Source organism: Chrysemys picta, chromosome 2, assembly GCF_011386835.1.
Source record: "Chrysemys picta bellii isolate R12L10 chromosome 2, ASM1138683v2, whole genome shotgun sequence".
NCBI classification, from domain to species: Eukaryota; Metazoa; Chordata; order Testudines; family Emydidae; genus Chrysemys; species Chrysemys picta.
In genome coordinates, this window is record NC_088792.1 from 215,195,093 (window position 1) to 215,222,235 (window position 27,143).

The 27,143-nt window shown below is 40.6% G+C and overlaps 1 protein-coding gene across 2 annotated transcripts in view; it reads right to left on the reverse strand.

Annotated features, from left to right (window-relative positions):
* Window positions 1–26,021, reverse strand: part of DSC1 (desmocollin 1) — a 39,172-nt gene extending 13,151 nt beyond the window's left edge. Inside the window, exons 1-10 of one of the 2 annotated variants that reach the window (XM_005279994.5) lie at window positions 25,687–26,021; window positions 22,572–22,656; window positions 19,609–19,811; window positions 18,970–19,089; window positions 17,138–17,293; window positions 15,207–15,351; window positions 5,755–5,921; window positions 4,128–4,262; window positions 2,786–2,971; window positions 73–332 (exon numbers count right to left, since the gene is read on the reverse strand). In XM_005279994.5, coding sequence (XP_005280051.2) covers window positions 73–332; window positions 2,786–2,971; window positions 4,128–4,262; window positions 5,755–5,921; window positions 15,207–15,351; window positions 17,138–17,293; window positions 18,970–19,089; window positions 19,609–19,811; window positions 22,572–22,656; window positions 25,687–25,761 — 1,532 coding nt within the window. In that variant the 5' untranslated portion in view covers window positions 25,762–26,021. The remainder of the gene's footprint in view (window positions 1–72; window positions 333–2,785; window positions 2,972–4,127; window positions 4,263–5,754; window positions 5,922–15,206; window positions 15,352–17,137; window positions 17,294–18,969; window positions 19,090–19,608; window positions 19,812–22,571; window positions 22,657–25,686) is intronic. The other variant, XM_005279995.5, reaches the window with a different exon arrangement.
* Window positions 26,022–27,143: the final 1,122 nt, after the last annotated feature.

Here is a 27,143-nt window from a genome sequence, read left to right on the forward strand (position 1 = left end):
ATAATGCTTATCTCCCCATATCCCCCAAAATGCTGTACATTTAATAAACCAGTAAAATAAAATTATTTATACCGTATGCCTTCACTATTTCCTGTTTCTGGATCCTCTGCTAGGTATTTGCCAACCACTGTTCCAACTGTCACGCATCCGTCAATCGTTATAGGAAACAAACAAGGTTTGAATACTGGTCCCTCATCATCATCTAGTATGGTAACTCTAACAGTACAGCTGCTCTGGGAAAGTGAACTTGAATATGGTACTACTGCATAAGGTATCTCATTAGATGCAGCAATCTCAAGTATCCTCAGACTGGTGGTTTCGTAGTCCAATCCCTGTAAAATAAATTTAGGTCTATTAAATTCACCAAAACCTCCTATAAATTTTTACTATTAAAAACTGTGGTGAGAAAAGAGACAAAGTCAAACATGGTCAGGATTTTAGAAAAGGACTAATTATTTTGGGTGTCCCACCTAAGAAACCTTAAAGGGGCCTGATTTTCAGGACGTGCTAAGTACCAGCTTATTTAAGAAAAAGAAGAGGCATCCCTAGAATGGCATAAGCAGCACCACAAAACATGGTTATATTTGTAACTCTTTATTGGGCTGCTCTCCACCCCAAGGGCTATGTTAAAAACTAAGTATGTTTATTTCTAGAACTGAGGCATGGTCGGTCTACACTTAATTAGATTGCCCTAGCTACATCACTCAGGGCTGTGAACAATTTTGCACCCTGAGCACTGTGTATATGTTGACCTAACCTCCCAAGAGTCCTTCCATCCACCTAGCCTCTTGAAGTGGTGGATTACCTACATTGGTAGAAAAACTCCTTTCATTGATGTATGAAGCGTCTACGCTATGGTGCCACAGCTGCTGCATCACAGCTGTGCTGCTGAAGCGTAGACATGCCCTGACTTTCTTCCTAGAATACTTGCTGCCTTTCCTGTCTGTTGCCACAAGTCAAGAATTCTTTCCTATTAGAAATGCATGTGTGTGCTTAGTGAGAATTCAACAACGGTAAGAGCCTCTGAACTTCTAGTGCAGTTGCCATGACAAGTGTTTTTTGTTTTGTTTTTTGTACATGGCATCTAGGCTGTCCTTAATGGCAGATTTCTCACCTTGTAAGCCTCCCATTTATAAACACTAATAGAGATATCAGGTTGCTTTTACACATTCAGAAATACTGATAAACACTGATAGAACAAAAAACAAAATAAAACAAAAAATTCTTGAAATGCTTTGATTACCTCACACTTTCCAATATGAAATTCTTCTCTTTAAGAGAACAAATACGATGAAGCCATGTTCCATACAGCAAGTATGGACATTATGGGGAAAGCATAGTGTTAACTCTTAAGCTAAAACAGAATCCAAACTAGCTGTAGCAGAATTGTTAGAAAGGTTATCCTGTGTGGGCCAGCAAGTAGATGCTACCGGGTAATAGTCTACTACTACGAGAAATTTCAAGTGAGTTGGTACACTTTGGTCATAGCGGGGTGCTGTGTGTTAAAATATGACTTTTTTTTTTTTTAAAGCCATACCCATACTTCTCTGCACATAACAGAGATTTACATTTTCCAAGCACATATTAACCTTCTGTGCACCTTGGGAGGTACTTATGATTGTTTAAACAAACAAAAAAGCAGATGGTGAAATGGAAACACAGAGAGGTTAAGGGTCTTGTCTCATATTGCCTGTCTGTAAAATAATACCTATAGAGGAAATCTAACAGACCTGAGCATATACAGGAACTAAGGTGTATACAGCCACAAGTAGGCAGAAAGGCAAGAATCATTTACCTACACACTCCAAATTACACAGATAGTTAAGAAACAAAGGTTAAGTGACTGTTTTGAATGGGTTACTTAAACGCCATGAGTTTGTTTTCCCCTTTGTAAAATATGAGAGGATAATATTTCCTTCCTTCACCGTAATTTTATGAACTGTAGCGAAACATTTGTAAAGAACAATACTGGATAAGACCAAAGTATTGTTATTAAGGGTAGTCATTGGCAGAGATACTACAAGAACTCAGGACTTCCTGGTTTTAAGCCATCACTTAATCCATTAAACTATATGATCTTTTAGAGGAAGACCTCTTAAGAACCTGAGCCAGCCCCTATTGACTTAAATGGAAGAAAGATCAGCACTAAGAAAACTGGATGTAAACCTGCAAAACTATACATTAGTATTATGCATTCTTTAGGCACTTAGTCTCAATGTACACTTTACAGGCTTGTCTACATTACATCACAATCTGAACTATGAGGGTGGGGGGCAGGATGTGAATTGCAGGGCACTCCAAAGCATTGTGCTGTAACTGCTCCATATAGACCCTGCTGGTGTGAACTAAAAAAGTGTACCTAGTTCATGTTGATGTAGTCCTGTTTCAATTAGTGAAAGGCACCATTCCTTGTCAAAACCAGATTAAACCAAATGTGGAATTTGGGCCTAGCTATTACAGAATTAAAATGAATTACTCCACTCCCTCCCCAAAAAAACATTAGGAAAAGTCAAAAAGGGGAAACATCTAAACATTTTATCAAATCTCACTAAAAATGTTGTCCAATTTGCTACACATTTTCCAGAAAAATTACACCCTGAGAAAAATATCAGGTGAATTTGTTTGTTCAATTTGGGGAGGAAGCAGAGCCAAAATCCAACAGACAATTATGTGTTATTAACTAAACAGAATTTATAGCTACAACAAAAAAGCGAAAACTAGATGTGGGTTTTTGTTTTGCTTTTTAAAAAACAGACTTTAGACTGATGTTTTCATCTTTGCTTACCTTAACAACACATAATACCCCTTCATTTGTTCTTCCATCTGTTGTAATAGCGAAATTATTATCTTCATTTCCTTTTACAATGCTGAATCTACAGTTCCAGGCAGGTGAGTTAGGCTCATCCTTGTCCAAACAAGGAATTCTCAGTATTTCCACATTCACTCGGTTTTCCAGTACTTTTGTTTCATACTGAAATAAATATTATCTATTGTTTAAATTAAATAAATATGAATTACAGTATCAATTACTTAGTTCAGGAAATAGTTATATTGTGTTTAAATGCAAGGCCTTAAATCCAATGGCCAGTGTAAAACTTTGGTAATGAGGTTTTGGTTCTCGGGTTTGTTTATTTGTTTTTCCTCTAAGTGAAGCATTAAGCATCCCTTTCTGTGACCGTAGGCAAAATTCACTGGTTGAAATCTTAGTTCCATTGACTTCACTTGGGCCAGGATTTCATCCAGAGAATTTCGCCATCACCAAAAGGAATACTTAGAGAACAAACAAAAACATAAAACCTCACTACAGCAGCTTTATAGTTTAAACTGCTATCAAAGTGACATGAGCTACACCAGAAAAAGGTAATCTTGTACCAGAATAAGAGTGTCCTTTGTGAGGTGTTATACCAGTATAACTATAGTGGCTTAAATTCACTCTTTTCCTTATACCAGTATAACTTCCTATGTAGGCAAGCCCTTAGATGGTCTGGTTGGATGACTGGGAGAATCCAGTCTGAGATGATTTAAAAAAGACTTCCCATCTAGGCCCTGTAATAAAGATAGTTGAGAAATATGGTATTTGGAGACCAGGGACACAGAGAATGGGATAAACAGTCCAGGAGAGTCACTCTCGGAGAAAAACAGGGTCCTGGCTGGATCCCAAGAGCTCCTTAGTTTCCTTGGAAAACATGTATATTGGGTCTGTTCTTTTCCTGTAATTCCATAGGAAAACCCATCTAAATTTAGTTTGTAATGAAGCATAAGATTAGAGAAGAGTAAATATGCATGTAAACTATTTATTATTTTGAAACAGTTTTATCTAATGCTTTGTTCCATTTGCTAATAAATGTACTTCTTGTAAAAAGGCTGTTGGTCAATGTACGTCACTGATCAGAAGGCTGTCTGAAGAGAGGATCAAGCAGGTGTTTGAACTCTCATCGGGCCTGTTGGCATGGACAGGGTATTGTACCAGATTCTGCTGCAAGACTGGGAAAACTGCAAGATTCCACTCCAAGACAGGTAAGGGTACGAGGTCTAACACCTCAAGGGGTGCACTCAGAATCCAGAAAGGGACGGAGGTGCAATCAACCCCACAATTGTGACAGAGGCATAACAACAAACAAACTTACAAATGAATGGCCAAAATATGGGGCATTGTCATTTATATCTCCAACGTTAATGACAACTGTTCCCGTATTACACAAACCGAAAGACTGACCGTCCATATCTCGTACTTCAATTAGCAATACATGTCTGTTTATTATCTGAAAATGAACAAAAAAAATGGTTACAGATAAAACTTTCACATTCATGTAATAGTCTGTCACTTTTATTACAGAATTAAATGCTTTACTTCCTTCCCCTTCTTTCTAAAGATATGTTAAACATGTAATTATTTTCTAGGATAAAAGAAATAAGACAACCAGCTTTATGAATAGAAAAAACTGTGAAAAACACAAGGAAAATATTTTTCAGTGGCTAAGCAATACCAGAGCTCAGAAAGTTTTACTAGAAACCTATTAGTCATGTTGAATACCAGAGAAGGATCTCTATAATGTCCTACACCCACAATTGTCTCCTCTTCCCTATAATATATATTTATTATACACACACACACACACACACACACACACACACACAGAAGCCAGGTCTTCCCCATCACACGCACACCTGTCTGCTGGGAAAAGCAGCAAGGAGTTCTACATAGTCTGATACACTATTGTCTGGTGGTAGTGGGAAAGTTTCCCATATACTATGCTGTCTCTTCCTGGGGCTTCTGATGCTGAAAAGCTTCACCCACTGGTTGCTGCTCTTTTCTCTCACCCTTCTGGTGAAGGGGATTTCCACTGTCTTCTCCCACTACTCATGGATGGAGCAAAACAGTATATCTTGTAACTCCATAATCTTGTGCTGACCTCTCTCATGTTACATCTTGAGTAAAAGAGTGGAAGTGCTCTTGTGATAAGTCTTGATATGATAAGGCATGCTTGTCAGCAAGGTCTGACAACACATCCAGATAGGATCATTGAGGGGAGGGGGAAAAAAGCATTTAACTGGACAATAATTTGAGTCACAGCCGTAAAATGCTTACCACCACCTGAGAGAGAGTGGATCTGGTAGATTAGGGCTCCCTAGATTTGCTGGGCTAAATTTGGTTTGTTGGGAAGAGGGGACAATTTTGCTTCATAAACTCTTCAAATTCATCTGTAGGAAATAAGTGATGGTACTCTCCTCTCAAGATTCACTTTCCATGGCCAGCACCCCAGTATTTCTCATTCACAATATCCACAATCTCAACATTATTCTTTTTCTAAGGCTTTGTCTACACAGGGAAAATTGATGGGCATAGCTATTTCACAATATCCCTCTGTATGGACATTGCAGCCTTCTTTAATATAGTCTGCTCCTAAGCCCCACTGCTCTGTTTCTTCACTCTTTGTTGCTTGCCTAGGAACCCGCAGCTCCCTTTGCAAGTGGCACAGTCAAGTGATGCTGACAAGGTACTTCAGAGTTTGGAGCAGCAAAGCAAAATTGACACTCTCACATTGGATCAGGGAAACAGAAAAAAGTTCAGACTCCAGTTCATCTGTGTTTTCCCCAAGCTATGGAAGATTCTTGCTTCTAAATCATTAGAGACAATTTGAAACCATATATGGTGCCTCTCTCGTCTCATTAAAATCTTGCATAGTTTTCTGTGAGCAGATATATACAGAGTTGTGAAGTGAAGCTAAATATAATGCTGTAGATAAAAGTTACCTCTCTATCCAGTTGTTGTATTCGTGTGGTAATTACACCTGATTCAGGGTGAATAGAAAACATTTGGGGTAATGGCAGTTGTTCTGATACAATTCGATATCTCAGCTTAGTGTGCAGGGTATTAGGTTCATCTCTGTCTTCTGCAATGACTTTTCCAACTACTGTACCTGTATATACACAACAACATTATCAATGTTAAATTCCAAAAATACCCCAAGTAACAAATACCAAACTAATTATTTGGTACTTATTTGTACATAAGATAGAAACACACAAATGTTGCTTCTTTACATGATGTGACAAGTTGGGGGAATCTGTGTACTATTTCTGATTGTGTGTGCATCTTTATCCAGCTATAGACTTCATTTTGAATGTACTGCTTGTTTGACTTCTCTTTTGTACTTTTACCTCCATGTTGGGCTGGAATTCCAAAGGGGTAGTGGAATGGGGCTAAAACAGTAGAGAGACATTAAGTCTGGATGGTCCACTAAGCAAAAGGAAGCCCTCTAGACAATAGGCTAGTTCCTACCCAGGACAACTGCTTTAATCAGATCTGTGGTCATCTGAAGCTGATCAAGGAGTCACCTATCAAAGGGGGGGGGGGGAGGAGAAGAGACCAGAGATTCCTTATTCTGGATGAGAAGCCATGTGCAGGAAAGTGGAGGGAAGGGAGAGGAAGGATCCTAGACTCCCTAGACTGTTCTGCCCAAAGCCAAAGCACTCACCAGAGTGGTAAGGAAACTGAGGCAAGAAAAAATGCATACAAATGTTTATTACAGTGGAACCCCAATTATCTAATCTAACTGGGACTGGGGCCAGATCAGATAACCAAAAATCCAGATAAACTGGAGAATAGATGGCTGGGGCTTCTGCTGTCATCCTAGGGTGGACAACAGTGCCAGCCCCAGCTGCCTGGGGTGGATAACAGCCCTGGGTGGCTTAGTTAATAAGGAGAACCAGATAATGGATGCTCAGTTAAATGTAATTTGTCTAGATCTGTGTATCTCCCAGGCTATATAAAAAGAGTAAATAATGTTTAGAAACCTGTGCATAGGTTGTCGGTCTCCTTTGACGATCACATACCCCTGAAGTCAAACTGTAAACCAGAAGGCTCACACCTTCGGTGGAATTCTGGGAAATGTGCCTGAGCCGCTACCGACAGTTGAAAGAGACAGCACCAGTTTCAGGCCTAGGCAATTGGGCTGCGAAGTCCCCACTGCCAAGAGAGGTATCAGACACAAAGGTCCTATACCTGGGAAGTCCCTGCCAAGAGGTCCAAAGCCCAGGAGGATACCTAAGCTCTCCCCAGCACCAGCACGGGCATATGAGATTCAACATTTGGATACCCTCCCAGCAGTCTGGCAAGCGTCCAGTAGGGGGAGCTTGACCAGCTCTGTGACAAGTTTACTATAAAAACAAGACCTGAATATTATTGAAAACCTAGTAAAAAGTATAAATTCGTATTTTCTATTTCTGAGCATTTGCCTGATTCGTTTTAAATCTCTATTTATGGCTGCTTTCAGACAGATTAATAAGACACAAAATAGGGTCTTTATCAGAAATACAAAAGATCAGATTTCAGTGAATTGTTTGTATAGGAATAGCCCAAGCATAGCTACATTTCTGGAAAGCTTTAAACAGATCCAAATTATTTCTTCCATGGAGTGATCTGATTTACCATTTACTGAGGATTAAATTCTGATACTCACAATGAGTAGCACTGTACTCCATGCATAGTCCCGCTGATATTCAAAGGTCTAGACTGTAACCCCATAATCTGCCTGGTGTAAGAGTAGAGGAAGCGGCACTTCTTCAGGAGCAGAGCGGAGAATTAAACATTACTCAGTCCCAACTCTACCCCTTCCCCACTATTATTCTGGGCAGAGAGTAAGTTAATTCATCCCCTTTTTGTGAAGCAATTTACACCCCTACTCTGTGCTCCTGGCCAATAAGGAGAAGGAGAGGTGGCAGAGCCAGGGTTCTTTCCATTCCTTGTCCCTTCCTGTCCATTCGCTTGAAGTAGACTGTAGCAGGTAATTAGTCCCTGCTCTCCCTATGACTGGGCCTTAAATAATCTAACACAGTGAGATACTAAATTGTGAATACGGGTGGCAGAATCTGACCCTTACTTTGATGTTCAAGAAAACAGCAATTTACACAGTATTTCCTGGGCCAATTCGCCCGCAGAGTAACTTCCTCTGAAGTTACACTAACAGTGAATATTGCCCTTTGTCTTTGGTGCCAATTCTCCTCCCACTGAAGGCAACAGAAGTGTTACTATGGATTTTGGTGGGAGAAGGAACATCCCTTGTGGATGCATGGCCTTTAATCTTACTTCTGAGAGAAAGAACACACCTTACAGTAACTAAGGGTAAAATTTTGCCCCTTCAAAAGGAGGACAGGTAAGAAATATCAATAGATCTTATGCTATAAGGACAGCATAATGTAGAACAATGCTTCTCAAAGTCGGACCGCCGCTTGTTCAGGGAGAGCCCCTGGTGGTCCGGGCCGGTTTGTTTACCTGCCGTGTCCGCAGGTTCGGCCGATCACGGCTCCCACTGGCCGCGGTTCGCCGCTCCAGGCCAATGGGGGCAGCGGCCAGCACATCCCTCGGCCCGCGCCACTTCCTGCTGCCCATATTGGCCTGGAGAGGCGAACCGCGGCCAGTGGGAGCCGTGATCGGCCGAACCTGCGGACACAGCAGGTAAACAAACCGGCCCGGACTGCCAGAGGCTTTCCCTGAACAAGTGGCGGACCGGCTTTGAGAAGCACTGATGTAGAATGTATTTTGCTTTGTTTTTTTTAGGATGAGAGAAGACAGCCCAGGGCAAAAAGGGGTGCTATATCTATTATTCTGGCAAATATGGTCAGTGTTTAATGTATAACTATTGTATTCCTGTGTGCGTTCATTCTATATTTAAGTATTTTGGTATATATGTTGCACTTCATTCTAGGTATTCAGTCCAGAAGTGACTTTAAAACCCACTTCTAAACCAGATATAATGTGGACAAATAATACTTGGACTGACCACTCTTTTTGTAGCTGCAATATGAAAAAAAAAATGCTATAAAGTTTACAACTCTTACTTGCACGCTCAAAATGAATTGAGAGTGAAGAATCTGAGTATCTTGTCTTTATATGTTGGCTAAACATTAATCACAGTGAAGTCAATGTGACTATTCCCATGCTTAAAGTTAACCATGTTCCTAAGTGTTTGCAGGATCCAGGGCTCAAATTTTTATGGATCAAGTATAGGGATGTCAGTTCTGCATTTCTGCTTTAAATGGTCATTCTCCCCTTCCCCTTCTCTCCCCCCCCCCCCCCCCAATGAATTGAATGGGCTCTATAACAGTTTGAGATACCACAAAATGAATTTTTAACACAATCCCAAAAGTTTATCATTGTGGCTTTCAAAGTAAACCTGCATTGTCAATTCCAAACATTAACCCTGGGTTAGGAACAAAGGTGGTATTTCACAATTCTTTATTTGAGTTTTTGAGTAATTATCTTTGTACATTATGGCTAAACTGCCCCCATTTACATAAAATATGTGCAGAGTTTTTAAGCTAATGGCTGGGGGAAAGCTGAGTAGTACAGAGGAGCACATGATTCAGACAGATGTCTCTTAGGGGAGGGTTTATTAAAGGGAATGTTCTATATCCTGGTAAAGAAGACAGGACAGAAGTTGATAAAATACAGGTAGAACAGTCAAACAAACAAACAAAAAAAGAGTCCCATTCAATTACATCACATGAAGGCAGACCACTGAATACTGACAAATTTTATAAGTGCTTGTACACAAATGCTAGAAGTCTAAATACTAAGATGGGTGAACTTGAGTGTCTGGTATTAAGTGAGGATATTGATACAACTACGTACCATAGAATCTCCATGGATAGAAATTCCATGCCTGAATAAGACAACTCTAGCAGTAGGAATATCTGACCAGAATGGTGACAATAACTGAAATGCTCAAGGACATTAGAGAGGCTAAAAAAAAAAAAAAACCCCACACACACCCTCAATAATAATGGGGGTTTAAACTATCCTCATATTGACTGAGTACACATCACCTCAGGATAAGATGCAGAGATGAAGTTTCTAGACACCATTTTGGTTCTTGGAACAGCTAGCCCTAAGACCCACAAGAAAAGAGAGAGGCGACTCTTGATTTAGTCCTAAGTGGTGCACAGGATCTGGTCCAAGAAGTGAATATAGTTGAACTGCTCAGTAATAGCAACCATAATGTAATTAAATTTAACATTCTCATAGGCCAGAAAATACCAAAGAAACCCACCACAGTAGCTTTTAACTTCAAAAAGGGGAGCTACACAAAAATGAGGAAGCTAGTTAAACAGAAATTAAAAGGAACAGTTGCAACAGTGAAATGCCTGCAACCTACATGGAAACTTTTTAAAATCACCACAATAGATGCTCAAACTAAATGTGTACTACAAACAAAGAACAAAACACTAAGAGAACCAAAAATGTGCCACCAGGGCTAAACAGAGTAGGAGAAGCAGTTACAGACAACAACAAGACATCCTTTAAATGTTAAATCCTACTGAGGAAAATAGAAAAGACCATAAACTTCAGCAAGTCAAGTGTAAGAGAAAAATTAGGTAGGCAAAAAAAACACCCTTGAACTAAGCAAAAGATACCAAAATTAACAGCAAAAACATTCAAGTACATCAGAAGCAGGAAACCTGCCAACCAATCAATTGGGCCACTAGATGATTGAGGTGCTAACGATGCACTCTAGAAAGACAAGACCATTGCAGAGAATTCTTTCCATTGGTCTTCACTGCAAAAAAATGTGAGCCATTCTTTTTAAGTAACAAATATGGGAACCTGTCCCACATTGAGGTGTCAAAAGAAAAGATTTAGGAACAAATTGATTAAATAATAATAAGTCACCAGGACAGATGATATTCACCCAAGAGTTCTGAAGGAACTCAAATATGAAATTGCAAAACTGTGATATATAACTTATCACTTAAATCAGTCTCCGTACTAGATGACTGGAAAGGTAGCTAAATGTAACACCAATTTTAAAAAAGCTCCAGAGGTGATCCTGGCAATTACAGGCCTGTAAGCCTAACTTCAGTAGCATGCATACTGGTTTAAACTAGAGTAAAGAACAATTACACTGCTCTACAGCCAAAATGCTTCTGAAATAAATGTAGTCGAACTTTACTAATTCTGGGTCACTGAGAACGAAAATGATGCTTAAAATTGTTGATTGGCTCTAGTTTTCAAGATATGCTATTGGGTTAGTATATACGACCCTTGACTTGGGAATGGCGGAGGATAAGTGAGTTATAAAGGGAAGGGATCTCAATTTAAACCAGAAATGACTAAAATACATCTTTGACTGGATCTATGAATAAATCTATGACTGGGTTTGGACAGTACTTGCTTTTTAGGCAAAACAATGAATGATGCAATCTGAAGCTGGTATTGCGTCATACATGATATTAATTGCATCATGTTATTCCTAGAAGTCATGGATGATGCAATCATAACGAAGCTTACATCACTCTGCTGACCAAATTGCCCTATATCCGCTCTAGAATTCATATAGTGTCGTGCTCTTATTTGTCAGTGTTTGATTTTGCAAAGGGACACATTTCTGTTTAGCCAAAGTGAGCAGAGATGCCTCGTACTTGTGTGAACAGTGCAGATAACTTCTGCTATGTTTGTGGTGAAGTGACTTTTGCATCACAAAAGCACAGTATAACCACTATGGTTAAGAAAGCCTATCACCTTTATTTTGGCTGCAAAACTGGAGATCAGGACAAGAGGTGGGCCCCACACATATGCTGCAATACTTGTGCAACGAATCTTCGCCAGTGGTTGAACAGGAAAAGGAAATCTATGCCTTTTGCAGTGCCAATGATTTGGAGAGATCCAACAGATCATACCAGCAGTTGTTACTTCTGCATGGTGCCTCCATTTGGGAAAGATTTGTCAAAGAAGAAAAAATGGACTGTGCATTATCCAAACATTCCATCAGCTATACGCCCAGTACCCCACAGAGAAGGGCTGCCGGTTCCTGATGCACCAGAATCATTCTCACTTGAGTCAGACGAGGAAGAGGAAGAGGATGAAACTTCTGGTCCTGAACCATCAATGTCACAGGACCCACATTTTCTCCCATCCTCCTCCTCTGAACCACACCTCATAACACAAGGTGAACTGAATGACCTTGTCAGGGATTTGGAACTACCCAAGAGTAAGGCAGAGCTGTTGGGCTCCAGACTACAGCAGTGGAATCTCCTGGCAGGTGATGTTAGGGTTTCCATGTTCCGTGACCGTCAAAAGGATCTTGTCCCATTCTTCTTCATAGAAAGTGATCTTGTAGCCTGCAACAATATCGATGGTGTGATGGCAGCCCTCAACATCGTTCACGATCCAGATGAGTGGAGACTATTCATTGATTCATCGAAGACGAGTCTTAAAGCTGTTTTACTGCAACATGAAACAACTTTTGAGATGCATAAACTATGACCAACATCAGTGGCAGCTTTGTGGCGATTTGAAGGTTGTTGCTCTCTTGCTTGGTCTGCCGACTGGATACACAAAGTACTGCTGTTTTCTCTGCGAATGGGACAGTCGTGCAAGAGATTCCCACTACATCAAGAAAGATTGGCCACTCCGACTGTCATTGGAGCCTGGGAGGAAAAGTGTTCAGTATCTACCACTTGTTGAATCAAGGAAGATTTTGTTACCACCCTTACACATCAAGCTGGGTCTGATGAAGAACTTTGTCAAGGCCATTGACAAAACACAAGCAGCTTTCAAGTACCTCCGTGGAAAATTTCCAATGTTAAGTGAAGCTAAGATAAAGGAAGGTGTCTTTGTTGGTCCTCAGATTTGTGAACGTCTTCAAGATGATGCATTTGACCATGCACTGCGTGGCAAGGAAAAGACGGCATGGAAAGCCTTACAGTTAGTGGCAATAAATTTTCTCGGAAACAACAAGGCAGACAACTACAGGTTGTTGGTGCAAAACCTCTTCAAGGCATACGCCTTGGTTGCAACAGGTCACTAAAGATGCATTTTTTGCATTCTCATCTAGATTTTTTTCCACTAAACTGCAGAGCAGTGAGCGATGAGCACGGCGAGTGATTTCACCAGGACATTGCAACAATGAAGAAACGCTATCAGGGCAAATGGAGCCCATCAATGCTTGCAGACTATTGCTGGACAGTGACAAGAGATGCTCCATTTAATGAATACAAGAGAGAAGCCAAGAAGCGCCGAGTAGACACTGAATAGGACTAAACTATGTACATAATAGTTTTCTGCCTTTTGTTTCATAATAAATTTTATTTATATAACCCTTTTGCTGATTTTTAAAGCGTTACATAAACAGGACAGGTGACATATTATGGTTGCTTTACATGATAAACAAATGAAAAGACCTAGGTTTACAATTTATGATTAAAACTACTATTTACACAATATACATAGACAAAATGTAAAAACTTAAATATCTTAGAAACAGTAGCAAGTTGTTTTAATTGTCATATTTGAATTCAGCACATCAAAATACATAATAAATAGCACATTTTATCTCTGAAGCAGACGACTTCTCAAAAATTGTAGACCAGTGTTATCAGACACAGATGAACAGGGCCGCCCAGAGGATTCAGGGGGTCTGGGGCAAAGCAATTTTGGGGGGTCCCCCATCCATAAAAAAAAGTTGCAATACCATAGAATACTATATTCTCGTGGGGCCCCTGTGGAGCCTGGGGCAAATTGCCCCACTTGCGCGCACCCCCCCCCCTTTGGGCGGCCCTACAGATGAACACAATTTGTTGGGGAAGAGTCAACACGGCTTTTGTAAAGAGATGCCTCACAAATCATGCCTCACCAATCTATTAGAGTTCTTCGAGAGTAGTCAACAAGCATGAACAAGGGTGATCAGGTGAATATAGTGTACTTGGACTTTCAGAAAGCCTTTAACAAGGTCCCTCACCACAGGCTCTTAAGCAAACTAAGCAGTCATGGGATTAGAGGGAAGGTCCTCTCCTGGATCAGTAACTAGTTAAAGACAATAAACAAAGGGTAGGAATAAATGGCCAGTTTTGAGAGTGAAGACAGGTAAATAGTTGGTTCTCCCAAGGATCTGTACTGGAACCAGTGATGTTCAACATAGCCATAAATTATCTGGGAAAAAGGGTAAACAGTGAGGTAGCAAAGTTTGCAGATGATACAAAACTATTCAAGAGAGTTGTCAGCTTTGGATTTAATTAAAGTGTTACAAAGGGATCTCACAAAACTGGGTGCCTGGGCAACAAAATGACAGATGAAATTCAATGTTGAAATGCGCAAAGTCATGCACATTGGAAAATATTCCACCTAATACATACAAAACGATGGGTCTAAATTCTCTTTCTTGAATGGTAAAAATTATCTTGGAGTCATCACAGATCATCTCTAAAAACATCTGCTCAATGTGCAGCAGCCGTCAAAAGAGCTATTAGGAACCATTAGGAAAGGGATTGATCATAAGACAGAAAATATCATAATGGTACGTCCATACCTTGAATACTTTGTGCTGGTGCCCCATCTCAAAAAATAAAAATAAATAAAAATTGGAAAACATACAGAGAAGGGCAACAAAACCGATTAGGGGTATGGAACAGCTTCCATATGAGAAGAGATTAAGACGACTGGGACTGCTCACACAATGCACAGTCATCCTGTGGAGCTTGTTGCCAGGGCATTTTGTGAAAGCCAGAAGTATAACTGGGTTCAAAAAAGAATTAGACAAATTTACGTAAGATAGGTCCATCAATGGCTACTAGCCAAGATGGTCAGGGATGCAGAGTTTGGGACTGGATGACAGGGGATGGATCACTTGATAATTTCCCTGTTCTGTTCATTCCTTCTAAAACCATCTGGCACTGGCCATTGTTGGATGTCTGGATATAAAGCAAAATGGGCCATTGGTCTGAACCAGTATCACGTTAGATATACTTTTTGTACTGAGTGCACAGAATCTCTTTTTCAAGACTATGCTCTATTTTAACTTCTAGTAGCCTTGATGGTTTATAAGACCATTATCTGAAAATCCTCCCTTCATGAAGTACAGTACCATAGCACACTCAGTAAAAGCCAGTTTTTCCAAAGGCCTGCTGATTTGAGTGTGCACATAATTTGTCCATGTGTATTTGGCCAACTATCTGGCATGCATATACAGGTGTGGATATTGCATGCAAATTGAAGCAGGTGCAAATTTAAAATAAATTGGAAGTGCTTTGGAAACATAGCCTTCAGTATTTTTATATTGATTAGTTATTCCTACTGAAAAACTGATCAAACATCAGAATTATACACAATCATTGTCGTATGTCACTGTTGGAAGTTGATAGCATTTTAGATATTTATTGGTCAAAAATCATACAGTGCTTTAAAAAAAAAAACATAAAATTATGCTTACCAGCATTGCAATGTTCAGGAACAACAAACTCAAAAAGGTCCTGTTTAAAGAATGGGGCGTTATCATTATCATCCTCTATTTTGATTTTATGCGGCAGTGGTTTCTCTGGTGAATACCCATCTGGAGTGGTTGCATAGCAAATTATCTATAAGAGAGAGAAAACCTTAGTTGCCCACTGTTCTAGAGCAGGGCGAAATATTCCTTTTCAGCCCAGTGGATAACAGGATCTACAGAATAATTTCTGCAAAGCACAAAGTCAAATATCCTTTTCATAAGCAGACAAAACACTTAATAGAAGTAAATGGCTTATGTCTGCAATAGATATTTTGCAGCTATTTGCATATATTAATCTTTCCTTGTTGATCATGGAGGACAAAGCTGAGCTCTTTCTAGCCATTGGTGCACTGGGTTTCTTTTCCTTTTGTGATTAACGGTTTCTGCTTCAGGATAACATGCAAGACCCAATTTCAATAACAAATTTGTTTTCAGTCAGATGCAAGAGAAGATTATTGATGTTACAGGCTGGCAGTGGTAGAAGCAATGCATTTAACTGCTTCCCAGCCCCCATGACAATCATTTGCATTATTTTCCACAGTTACAAGTGAAAGATTTCCATCCTGGGATCTGAATACACTGACCCACTGTCAGTCACAAAGAGACCATCCTTAGCCAACCCATCTTGTGATCCAAGCGTCACACTCAATGGTGCTCACTTAAGCAGAGTGCAGCTTTTGGCAAAAGTGGAAACAGAGGAGTGAGCAACCAATGCAATACCAGCAATTGTGTGTGTGGGGACTATGTAGAGGTAGATACAAGAACAAGCTACAGAATGATTGCTTCAGTTTTACTGAAAGGTGCATTCCCTCTGCCTCTGGGGGTAGTGGCAGCACTTTTTGTAGACTTTCCACACTTAATATTATTTCTATATTCTCCTTGGTGGGCAATCTGAAGCTGCCTTGTCTGACACTTTCCTCCTCACTGTCAAAGTCAGACATACTTTGCAGTTCTACAAATTCACGTGGCAGACGCATTAAACTTATTAATTCCATAAGTTTATCTTCTGGCATACCTCCTTCCTCACCCTACAAAGAAACGTTGACTGACATTAGCATGCCACACTTATGGTGTGCCACACTCTAGTGTTGCCAAAAACAGCAGAGCCAACACTTTGTATAGTTTTGCTTGTTTCTACCTGAGACAACAGTCAGGCAAGTAAAAACAACGTCTTTTCAGTTGTGCATAGACAAATGGTGTCCAAACATAGCAAGAGTCTCTGATACTCTTCTATGTGTTTGAGGTGCAGAAAGTGAAGAAGCAATGGCAGTAGACATAATTGACCATGTGTTTCTTATTTGCTTTCTTTTCAATTAAGGTCTGAGCCTGGCTAACCAACTGCCTAAGAGAAAGGAGGAAGCATATTCACTGAGAAATAAGCCGGAGGGAAGCAGAATGAACAAACATCTAATGTGCAGTGGAATTATTAGACTATATTATTTTTACTATTTCCCTATTGTGTAGGAAAACAATGGAATATTAATGTTCCCAACAGTCCATTGGAAGCAGACCTATCCACTTCTGCCACTTCCTTACACCTCTCAGCCAGCAGAGAGAGCAGTTTACCCATTTAATAAACATTAAAACTGAACAAGCAAATGCTGAGGAACTAATACAGCTCTCTTGATTATCTTTTTGTCTCATTTTAACTTTACGTGGACTTTTTCAATTCTTCCACCAGAAAAGAAGTCTTGTAAAACTAGATCTTCCTTCACTTCCACCACCAATTTCTGTGCTGTAAATATCAGGGATACTATTTGGGATAGTTGTCTGAGCACAGATGCATTTTCCTCCCATTCCTGTTAGAACACACCAGTGAAGTACTTTAGCAATAGAATGAAAATACATTTAATTGTGTATACAATTTAGGCCCTTACCTGAAAGCTTGGATACTGTTCACGGTCTACTGGGCCAGTAGCAAAAATATTCCCAGTTTCTCTCTCTATATAAAACAAACCCTTTGGATCTTGATCAATTCCAGGACCAGCTGCAGTGTAATGAATGACGTAGTTTTGGGCTGTGTCAGACTGGACCTATAAAGAGTAATTTGTTAAACACAGACAAAATAATTCATCATTAAACACCTTTCTGTTTCTGTGTTTTCTGAATTAATGTAAGCGTGGGATAGAAAACAGTGTCACCCTTCAGAAAAGATGTATAAAATCCAAGTCTTAGGTTCAGGTACTACAGCAGCTCAAACTTTTACACAGAACAGGAAAATGGTCTGCTTTGTGCCAATCTTCAGGGCCGGCTTTAGCAAGTGCGGGGCCCGATTCGTGGGGCTTGTACTCACCAGGCGGCGCTTTGAGTCTTCGGTGGCACTTCAGATTGCTGCGCTCCGGGCGGGGCTTGCTGCGCTCCAGCCGGGGCGGTGGCCCGAGGAGCGGGGCCGCGGGCTTGCCGCGCTCTGCCTGGGCGCAGGGCCCTCTTAGGTGCGGAGCATGATTCGGGGGGAATCGGCCTAAAGCTGGCCCTGCCAATCTTAACTACCTTTATAGTAAATGCACATATGAGAAAGGCTGCTAATCCTTCACAAATACCAATGGAAGAAAATCCAGCTTGGAGTAGAGTGTATGGGGAAGGGGAAGATGTGAGTAAAATATATTTAGTCTCAGCATCATTATAGACAGAGCTGCCAGGTGTAGCTAAGGTTGCCTAATGCTTTTCATTAGAAACCCCTATTTTCAATCACTCACTCATAACCATTCTGGTTAACATTTGCTATGTCTGAGATTGACTTTTTAGGCAAAACTGGTTCAGCTATTTATGACTGGAAGTGATTTGTGGGGGTTTGCGCCACTGTTAGTTCTTACTAAAAAGTTTCTTTCAAGAAATTTAGAACCTTCTTTCTTTGGAGCAGGGACTTGATATCTGGCAAGGGGATAGCACTGGGGTCAGTGCGATGCCTTTTTTCTTGTCCTCATAAAAATCCACCCAGATTTCACCTGATTATAATCCTCTAAGTAGTATTTACACATAAGTAGAGCTTTTTAGAGGAATGCTGCTAAAATCTCCAGAAGTGCAATAAGCATGCTCCAGACCAACAGATCTCCATGGCAACTGCAATAAACATGTTTTCAGGCCCCACCCGGTCTCCTACATAGTAGGCAGAGAGCTAGTGCTCCAGACAGAACATAAACATAGCAGCAGCATCTCTCCTCTTTCGCCTCGGTAAAGAAGTGCTAGACAAGGCTGATGTTAATAACTTTGCACAGTTCACAGCCTTTATTATTGAGCGAAACCTCACACTTCTACTTTACTAGGCATGCAAATAGCATTCTCTCTCCTTTACACTCTTAATTTGGCCCCATTATGTATATGCATGCTACAGTCTTCAGTGACCTGATCATATTATTTGTTCTACGGGACCCCAGTATAGACAAAGAATGAGACAAAAGTTCTGAGAAATAGGACTGGGATTCAGGAGTTGTGTTCTAGACTTACTTCTGCCTCAGACTGCCTATGCGTATTTGGCAAGACTATCAATGCATATACACATAGGGGCTGAATTAATCTTACGATTTTTTTCCTGAAAAGCAGTTACTAAGGATTCACCTTAGTTGCTTTTCTAAAACAATAATGTAGTTGGTTTTCTTCACTTTTTTGCAAAGATGCCATCTGAATCCAAAGGCAGTGGCTTATAGTATTTTGTACTGGTCAGATAGGAAAGTCACTTACATTATAAAAATAGCTGGTGTATAAAATGTACCTGTTGAATTTGCATTGGAAAAGGTCCAAGAGAGTTCTCCATCATAGAGGATGGGAGAGGAGCCCACCTTCTTTTGGTTCGCCTGAGGACTGTATCTCTAGTATGTCTTGTCTTAGGTGTCTGGATTTAGAAGACCAAAAGAAATTAAATAAAGATCAACTCAAAAATTCTTAAGGTTTATATTCTTACTTGCTTCCTCTCATTTCCCACCCTCTGCCCCCAGCCTCACAGATTTTTCAGAACTCTCTCCAAATCTTAAGGACCAGTTTTTGCTCTTTTAAATCCTCTTTTTCACCATTCTGCTTTCAGCCCTGTGCAACATTCATTATTTTAATACTTCCTACCAATATACAGTGCTCATGAAGTTTTTTTAATTGCTTAAAATTTGCTTTTCTAAAATCTTAATGCCCTCGATGAACATCAATTTCCAGCCTTTGCCACCTCAAGGAGTCCTGAAAATTTAAAACCTATGCACTTATTAGGTATTGCTAAATTAAAAGTACACAATCTACTATACAATAGCTATGCCTGATCATTTTAAGAGTTATAAACAACAACTTTTACACAATGAGAAGCCAAACTGTAAAAAGAGTTTCCAAAAAATAAAAAGTAAAATGTCTGTAGCAATTGTGAGCCTACCTTTTTTTGATGAGCTAGCAAATTAACGTGTATCTTCTTTTCTTCATGTCTTTGAATGTCCTTGAGTAATATGGTAAAAGTCTTTTTTTCAGAAGATAAAGAAATGATATTTGTTGTATACACAGAACCATCTTCTAGAATTCTAAAGTCAGGATCGCTTGAACTGATATGTTCTGTGGACTTAAGGCACTCTTTCAGATTTACTGTAAGAAAGAAATTTCAAAGATTCTCTCAAGTCACAACAAGACAAATGGTTTCAAACTTACATGCCTGAAGTTTGGTTTATATTTATGCACCTATGTAAAAGTGGCCCGATTTCAAGTCAATGTGCTTAGCACCTCTAAAGGTCAGACTAATTTTATTTAAGAATGTAGAGCCCAGCTTCTGAACAAGTTTACATTCATGTTGCACATCCATCCATTCGTTAAACACATTAGGCCATTTGCAAAGGATACTTGGCCATAGTGAGTACTTTACACAGACACTGTCGGGGGGGGGGGGGGGGGGAAGGGGGGAGAATAGGTTTAATTTTGGTGACTAATGTTTCCCAAAGTAATATAATTCTTCTTGTGTATTTTTTGCCCCCCAAAGTGCTTACCTATCCTAAAATAGTGCCATCACCCATGTACATAAATAATTCTGCTACAAGACAGTGGGTGAAATCTTTTCTCCATTGAAGTCATTGGCAAGATTCCAACATACTTCAACGGGACCAGGATTTTTTCCAGTATGGTCAGACAAACTTGTTCATAAAAACAGATTCCATCTCAGTGTTTTCTAAGTATAACCACTGAGGGGGTAATTGACAGTGTTCCTTTCTCTTCTTAAAAACAGTCTGCCTTACTGTTGAATGTTCAAACATTATTACAGAGCATTTCAGCAAATAATACCCCTTATTGTTCAGCATTCAAGACACCAGGGAATCTTCCTTCCTTTGCTAATGGCCCTGCTTTCCCATAAGTGAGCACTTGAATATGAATTCTGCCTCTGAGGCAAGGTAAGTCAGCATTATTCCTAGTACTGAACAGCTCTGTGTATTGTTATATCCTGTAGGATATTAAAATCATACAGAACTTAGCAATTGTGGGGAAAATCCTTGCTTATTTTACTATTGTGCTATGAGTCACCAGTTGTATTACAACAAAAATGGCATTCTTTCTCAATAAAATGTTAAGGAACAGCATTCAGGCTACAATGGTATGGATAAATATTTGTAGACAAACAGATGCATTGTATAAAATTCTTCCATTTAGTAATCCTTTATAGTTAAAACTTTTTGAAATATTCTTCTTGAATAAAGTGAAATTAAATGAATTACTTTCATATTCATTCAAGTTAAAAGAGGATACATACCCACCTCCCTCATACAAAATACACAATGATCAGCTGCATAGATTTTCATTATAAAAAACTGACATTAAGGTTAGCTTCTCCATTGCATGTCCTTTTTATTCACCCTCATTTTAAAGGTAGTCTTGATTAATAAACATTCAACAGACTGATGGGATAAAAATCTACTGTTCCTTCAGTAGAGACTAGGGCCACTACCCTGGCCCACGCTCCAAAACTGTGCCAATACTGGTATAAGACAGCCTCAGATTCAGCTCTCAGAGGATCTCCATTGTGTAGGAAGATCCCCAGGTGGCACAGAGGCTCTGTAGCAACTCCTACATCACACCCTCCCAGATGCTGCCACAGGAGACTAATCTGGAAAAAGAGGGTGTTGTCTGGGCTTCCCTAATCCCCGTCAAATTGCTTAAACTTGGGCTGCTCAACCCAGTACAGAGCAGCCCGAGGATTGAGGAACTTCTCTCCTGAATACTGCACTAAATACTTCATAGCCACAGCTGAGGATTTGGCCATATGTGATTTCACTGCTCATACGTCAGTGACACAGGAAAAATCTGGTTTTGGTTGTTTTTTTAAAACAATCCAAGTTAAAGACTATAGGGCTTCACAGTCCATTTTGGTCAATTTCACGGTCGTAGGATATTAAAAATCATACATTTTCATGATTTCACCTATTTAAATCTGAAATTTCACGGTGCTGTAATTGTAGGGGTCCTGACCCAAAAAGGAGTGGGGGGGGCGGAGCTCAAGGTTATTGTGTGGGGGAGGGGGTTGCAGTACTGCTACCCTTACTCCTGCAGAGCTGGGCAGCTGGAGAGCGGTGGCTGCTGGTCGGGAGCCCAGCTCTGAAGGCAGAGCCACCGCCAGCAGGAGCGCAGAAGAAAGGATGGCATGGTATGGTATGGCCACCCTTACTTCTGTGCTGCTGCCTGCAGAGCTGGGCCCTCGGTCAGCAGCCGCCTTTCTCCAGCTGCCCAGCTCTGAAGACAGCGCAGAAGTAAGGGAGGCAATACTATGACACCCACTCCCCCCCACAACTCCCTTTTAGGTCAGGACCCCCAATTTGAGAAACATTGGTCTCCTTCATGAAATCTGTACAGTATAGGGTAAAAGCACACGAAAGACCAGATTTCACAGGGCAAGACCAGATTTCACAGTCTATGATGTGTTTTTTATGACCGTGAATTTGGTAGAGCCCTAACTATAGAAAATGTATCCCTTCTATGTAAGCTGTGAGTGTTCAGCACTTGCAAAGATTAGACCACATATTTAGATCTTTTTTTAGATACCTATCTTTAGGCATCCAAGTTGGAAAATGTTGGCCAAAACTTCTGCCTTGAATAAAAAATAAATCTGCTAGTAATTGGTTATAACAAGAATCAAAATGTGCACACGCTGCTGGTGAGCAGCGTTAAAATGAATAACAAAACACAGCAAATCCTTCAGTAAAAGGCTAATCCAATATGCAGTTGAATTTAACTAACTGGGCGTTGTCCCAACTGCAATAAATTGTATTACAAAATAAATCAGTATCTCCTCTTCATTGTAAAAGCAGCTACAGAAATGGTGAAATGATTATGTAGAGTTTTGAAGGACATTTTGAAGCTTCTCACCTCTGCCAACTAATGTTCCAGCCTCTAATTTAGAAGGAACATTAAAAGTGACTTTCTTGCAAGCTTCACAAAATAAACTCAATACCTGAAAAGGAAAGAAAACAAAAAAAGAATAGTCACCCTTGCTGTGAAAGTATTTTTAAACATTGTTTGAAATCATGGCATAAAAAGTATAGAGGAGCTAGATTTTTAGTCATGTTAAATAAAGAATACCAAAATGTAAAGTTGAAACATGTATTACATATTTTGGTGACTGATTTCAAGTTACATGAGTAATGAGACATACAGGGAGGTTTTTTGCTTTGTTTTTTTAAACAGTCCAGTGAAACAACCTAGAAAGTATCATTTATTACAAATGACAGGAAAGCACTGTGGCATAATGTACAGGGTTAGAACTCAGAAGATGCAGGGTCTGTTCTTGACTCTCACCATGATGTGTGTGACTTCGGCAAAGATATTTAACCTGTGATTGATATGCTGGGCCCAATTGACGTCACTGGCACAACTCCTATTGACCTCAACAGGGTCAGGATTACACTCGGCCTCCCGCTTCACCACATTTTGAAGTGGGAAAATAAAAATTTATCTTCCTTTAAAGAGCACTTTGGACTCTATGGATGAAGTGTACTAAGTGTACTAAGATTCAGCAATTCATAAAGTTTATTTCTATAGGGTTGCATTGATTTGTAATGTTTAAAGGAATAAATATTTTATTAATGTCATATAATACTTGGCACATACATATTAATTTGTATCTTCAAAAGTACTTTACTAAAACTACTTAAGCCCCAAATCCTTCAATTGCATCTGATTTATAAGGCTCCAAATATGTGCAGAGGTCTGTCAACTTACATATATCACATTACAGAATTGGGGCTTCAAACTTCAAAACGCCCATCTGTAGCTGGTAAATAATAACCACATTTTATAAAACGATATGGAGGCATAGCGGTTCCTAGTTCAAAAAGCAAGCAGTCTTTGAAATTCTAGCCAATCATGATTTTAAAACTGATTAATTTTGAAACACTCTGGATAACCACAGCATTTAAGATATTTAAAATATTGTGTATGCATCAGTAAAAGCGTCTTTTCCGATTTAAATTATTTCTGTTGTTCACATCCTTTCATGAATCTCAACCATATAACTGAAATCACTATTAATTTCTCAGCTAACATTTGGGCTATTTGTAATAGTAATTAATCCTTACAAAACTTCCCTGTCTTTCCTGGAAAAAAAAAAATGTTGCTTGTGTATTATTTTTAATTTAAAAAACAATACACAATATAATCAGACACAGTTTAGGAGTTTTTTTAGGCCAATGAAATGTTATTTCAAAACATTACCCACCAAGTTTAGTCTGATAGTCACATGAAGAGTTATGGAAGTAATATATCCAAAGACAAGATAAGACTAGACCTGCTGGTAAATATAAAAGGGTTCAATATGCTCTGAGTGTATATATGACACAGATGCCTACACTTGCATTATGTAAGGAGTGTTTGTTATGTTGAGTTTTGTTTTTGTTTGTTTGTTGGGGTGCAAGAGAAGGTGGGGAATTTTGCTTTCTTTAATTGGACTGGTAAGTAAAGTACGATTAGCATGGCTTTTCCCCCTCCATTCATCGAGATTACAGTAAGGGTAAGTAAATGGATTGTGTCTGGGCAGGTAAGTTTTCGTGAGAATTTTCCAAGACTGAGTGCATTATATATTAAAATAATCAATTTTGCCTGGCAATAGTATGGAAAGTTTACTTACACAGGGACAATCTACTCACCTATTCTTTACTCTGATTATGATAATGGGGGGCGGCCAAGCTAACGTTACTTTACTCACCCATTAAAAAGAGTTGTTTTCCTGAAGGCAAATAGAATTGGTCAGGGCTGATATTTATTTATACTCATACATAATTAAGTTACCCTGCATTGAAATGGGCCAAAAACTGTTCACCCTCCAATGCATGGACCCTCTGAAGGAAATAGGAGTACTTGTGTGAGCAGGATTTGGCTTCAGATGAATAACTGAATTTGCCTTTTATAAATACAACATAAAGAAACTTTCCTTTTCATACCTGATTTATTGACTAATAATAAATATATGTATTAATGATAATCCTTTACTGCTGTAATAACCAATAGAATCACAGAATATTAGTGTTAGAAGAGACTTCAGGAGGTCATCTAGTCCAATCCCCCGCTCAAAGCATGTCTAGTCTGACAGCCCTAATCAAGAAACACCACTTAAAAAAACGGAAAACACACAACAACAAAAAACCCCACAAGCACCATTTTGGGCAGTTGGACTAAACAAATCTATAGATGTAGGTGACAAAGCACCAAAGTCAATTTAAATTTTTCTGACTCATCTAGTCTTCCCTTTCTAAAGTTCATGTAAGTAAGGCTTTCATACCAGAAAGGCACATAGCCTCTTCACCATACAACATGATATTCCTTCCATGGCATATAATGGTGCCTTTCGACACTTTAATTTACAAGTTCATGTAAAAGGGGCAAAGGTTACTAAGCCCTAATAAAATATATATATTTATTTTTAAAGTGAGAAGCCAGGAATGAACTTCAACAAGCCTTCACTGACAACTTGGGCCCAAAAAGGTTCAAATGAATTCAGGAAAAGTTTTTGTTGGTTTGTTTGGGGGGGATTTGTTAAGAGGGGAAATGGTTCTCTCTGAATCTAGACTCTGCATCTAAACCAAAGTTTCACTTTTTTTTTAAGTGACACTTATTCAATAATCAGCAGGCACACAGTTAACATTTCACTAACGCTCACTGCATTTGGTTTCTTCGAAAGAGAAAAAACGAGGCTGCTCTGATTGATCCAGACAAACCACATCAACGCATCTCTCGGGGGGGAAACAACTCCAAACACACACAACTACCACCGCCCTAGCCGTGGTACAAAGAACAGCTTCTCCCGCGCCGCTGCTTACAGCCGCACCAAAACCTTGCGGGTAACCACGGACCGTATCCTGCGCGGGTGGCCCCAAACTCTCCCCAGCGGCGGCGGCAGCGGGACCAGCCCGCAGAACACCGCGGCCCGGGCAGAGGCGCTGCGCTGCTCGGCGCCCGCTGTCGGGTGGGGAGCGCTAGCCACACTCACCAAGAGGCCGAAGAGGAGTTGCCGACAGGCGGTTCTGCAGAGCGAGCCCCCCTGGCGGGCTGCGGCGGGGGCCATCTCGGCGTGGCTGGGGGCGGCGGAGGCTGCTGGCTGAGCGCGCCCGCGGAGGAGCAGGGGGCAAGGCTGCTGCTGCCGGTGCGGTGGCGAGCGGGAAGGCGGTGGCTACTTTCTTTTCCCTCTTTTTGTTCGGGGCGGGTGGGGCGCAGCGGCAGACGAGCCGTGCGGCTCCTCGCAAGGACTTGAGTTGTTTGCTGTGCGCCTCGCCTGGGCCAGGAAACTCCCTTCACGGCCAGCCCCCTTCCTCCGCCGGCCAGGTCGGGCTAGGCGCTGCTTCCCCTCCTCCGCCCACCGCGGAACCCGCCCTGTCCCCAGAGCTGGGCGTAGCGGCGCACGAAGAGGGAGGCGCCAGGCACACCTGAGCCCCGCTTGACTGGACGGCTGTGGCTCAGGTGGTTTCCCCACCCTGCTAGTCTCGGCGGCGGCGGCGCCCTTGTACTGGCAGCGCCCTCCCGCCTTCCCCTGCCCAGCTGGGACCCCCTGGTTGTCCCCGGGGGCAGGGACCGCCCTAGGAGCTTGGCTTCACTTCCCCAGAGAGCGAGTGAAATCCGGCCCCCACGCACGAGGTAGAGCAGGCAAAGGCGCAGCTGGAGCCGAGAAGGGGGGGCCCGGGGCTCAGGGTCAGTCGCGAGGGGAAGGGAGGCGGGGATGTTGGAAGCGGCTTTGCAGGTGAGCTTGGTGAAGTTGACAAAAGCCTGGGGGCGTTCGCATCTCAGCGCTTGAGCCGCCGTTTCCAGCCCCAAACCTCCCGCAACGGAGGGAGTGTGAGTCAAGCCTCACAACTCACAAGACTAGCTTTAAAATGATGAGGTTTAAAAAAAAAAGTTTGTGGTTCTTTTTTATTGGGCTTCTGATTTTTATTTCATTTAGAGTTCACATTTTCAAGCAACCGAGCTGTCTAGATTTCCTTTTTTTTTTAAGAGAAAACTTGAGATTCTCACTTAATTACATTATTCCAGAGCCTGGGGTGTGAAGAAAAAGCAACAGCTGGCAGTGCTGAGTATTTCTGTGATGGTTTTAAATATTCAAATGGACAGTGATTTTAAAAAAATAAATGTTTTTCCCCCTCCCCCCAAACTAAATATTGCAATGTTAAACAAAATGAAATTGACCAGAAACAAAGGTGAAGATGGGTTTTGTATTTTGTAGTCCAAAGTGAGTGAGGTACAAAAAGTAAACAAACTACTTAAATAGTGAAAAGTAAATTATTATTTTTAAATACATTCAATTTATCTTCACCCACGAAAGCTTATGCTCCAATACGTCTGTTAGTCTATAAGGTGCCACAGGATTCTTTGTTGCTGTTGCACCTAGGGGCTTGTCTACATTTACTGCACTGCTGTGGTGCTTGGTGAAGATGCTGCCTATGCCTATAGGAGAAT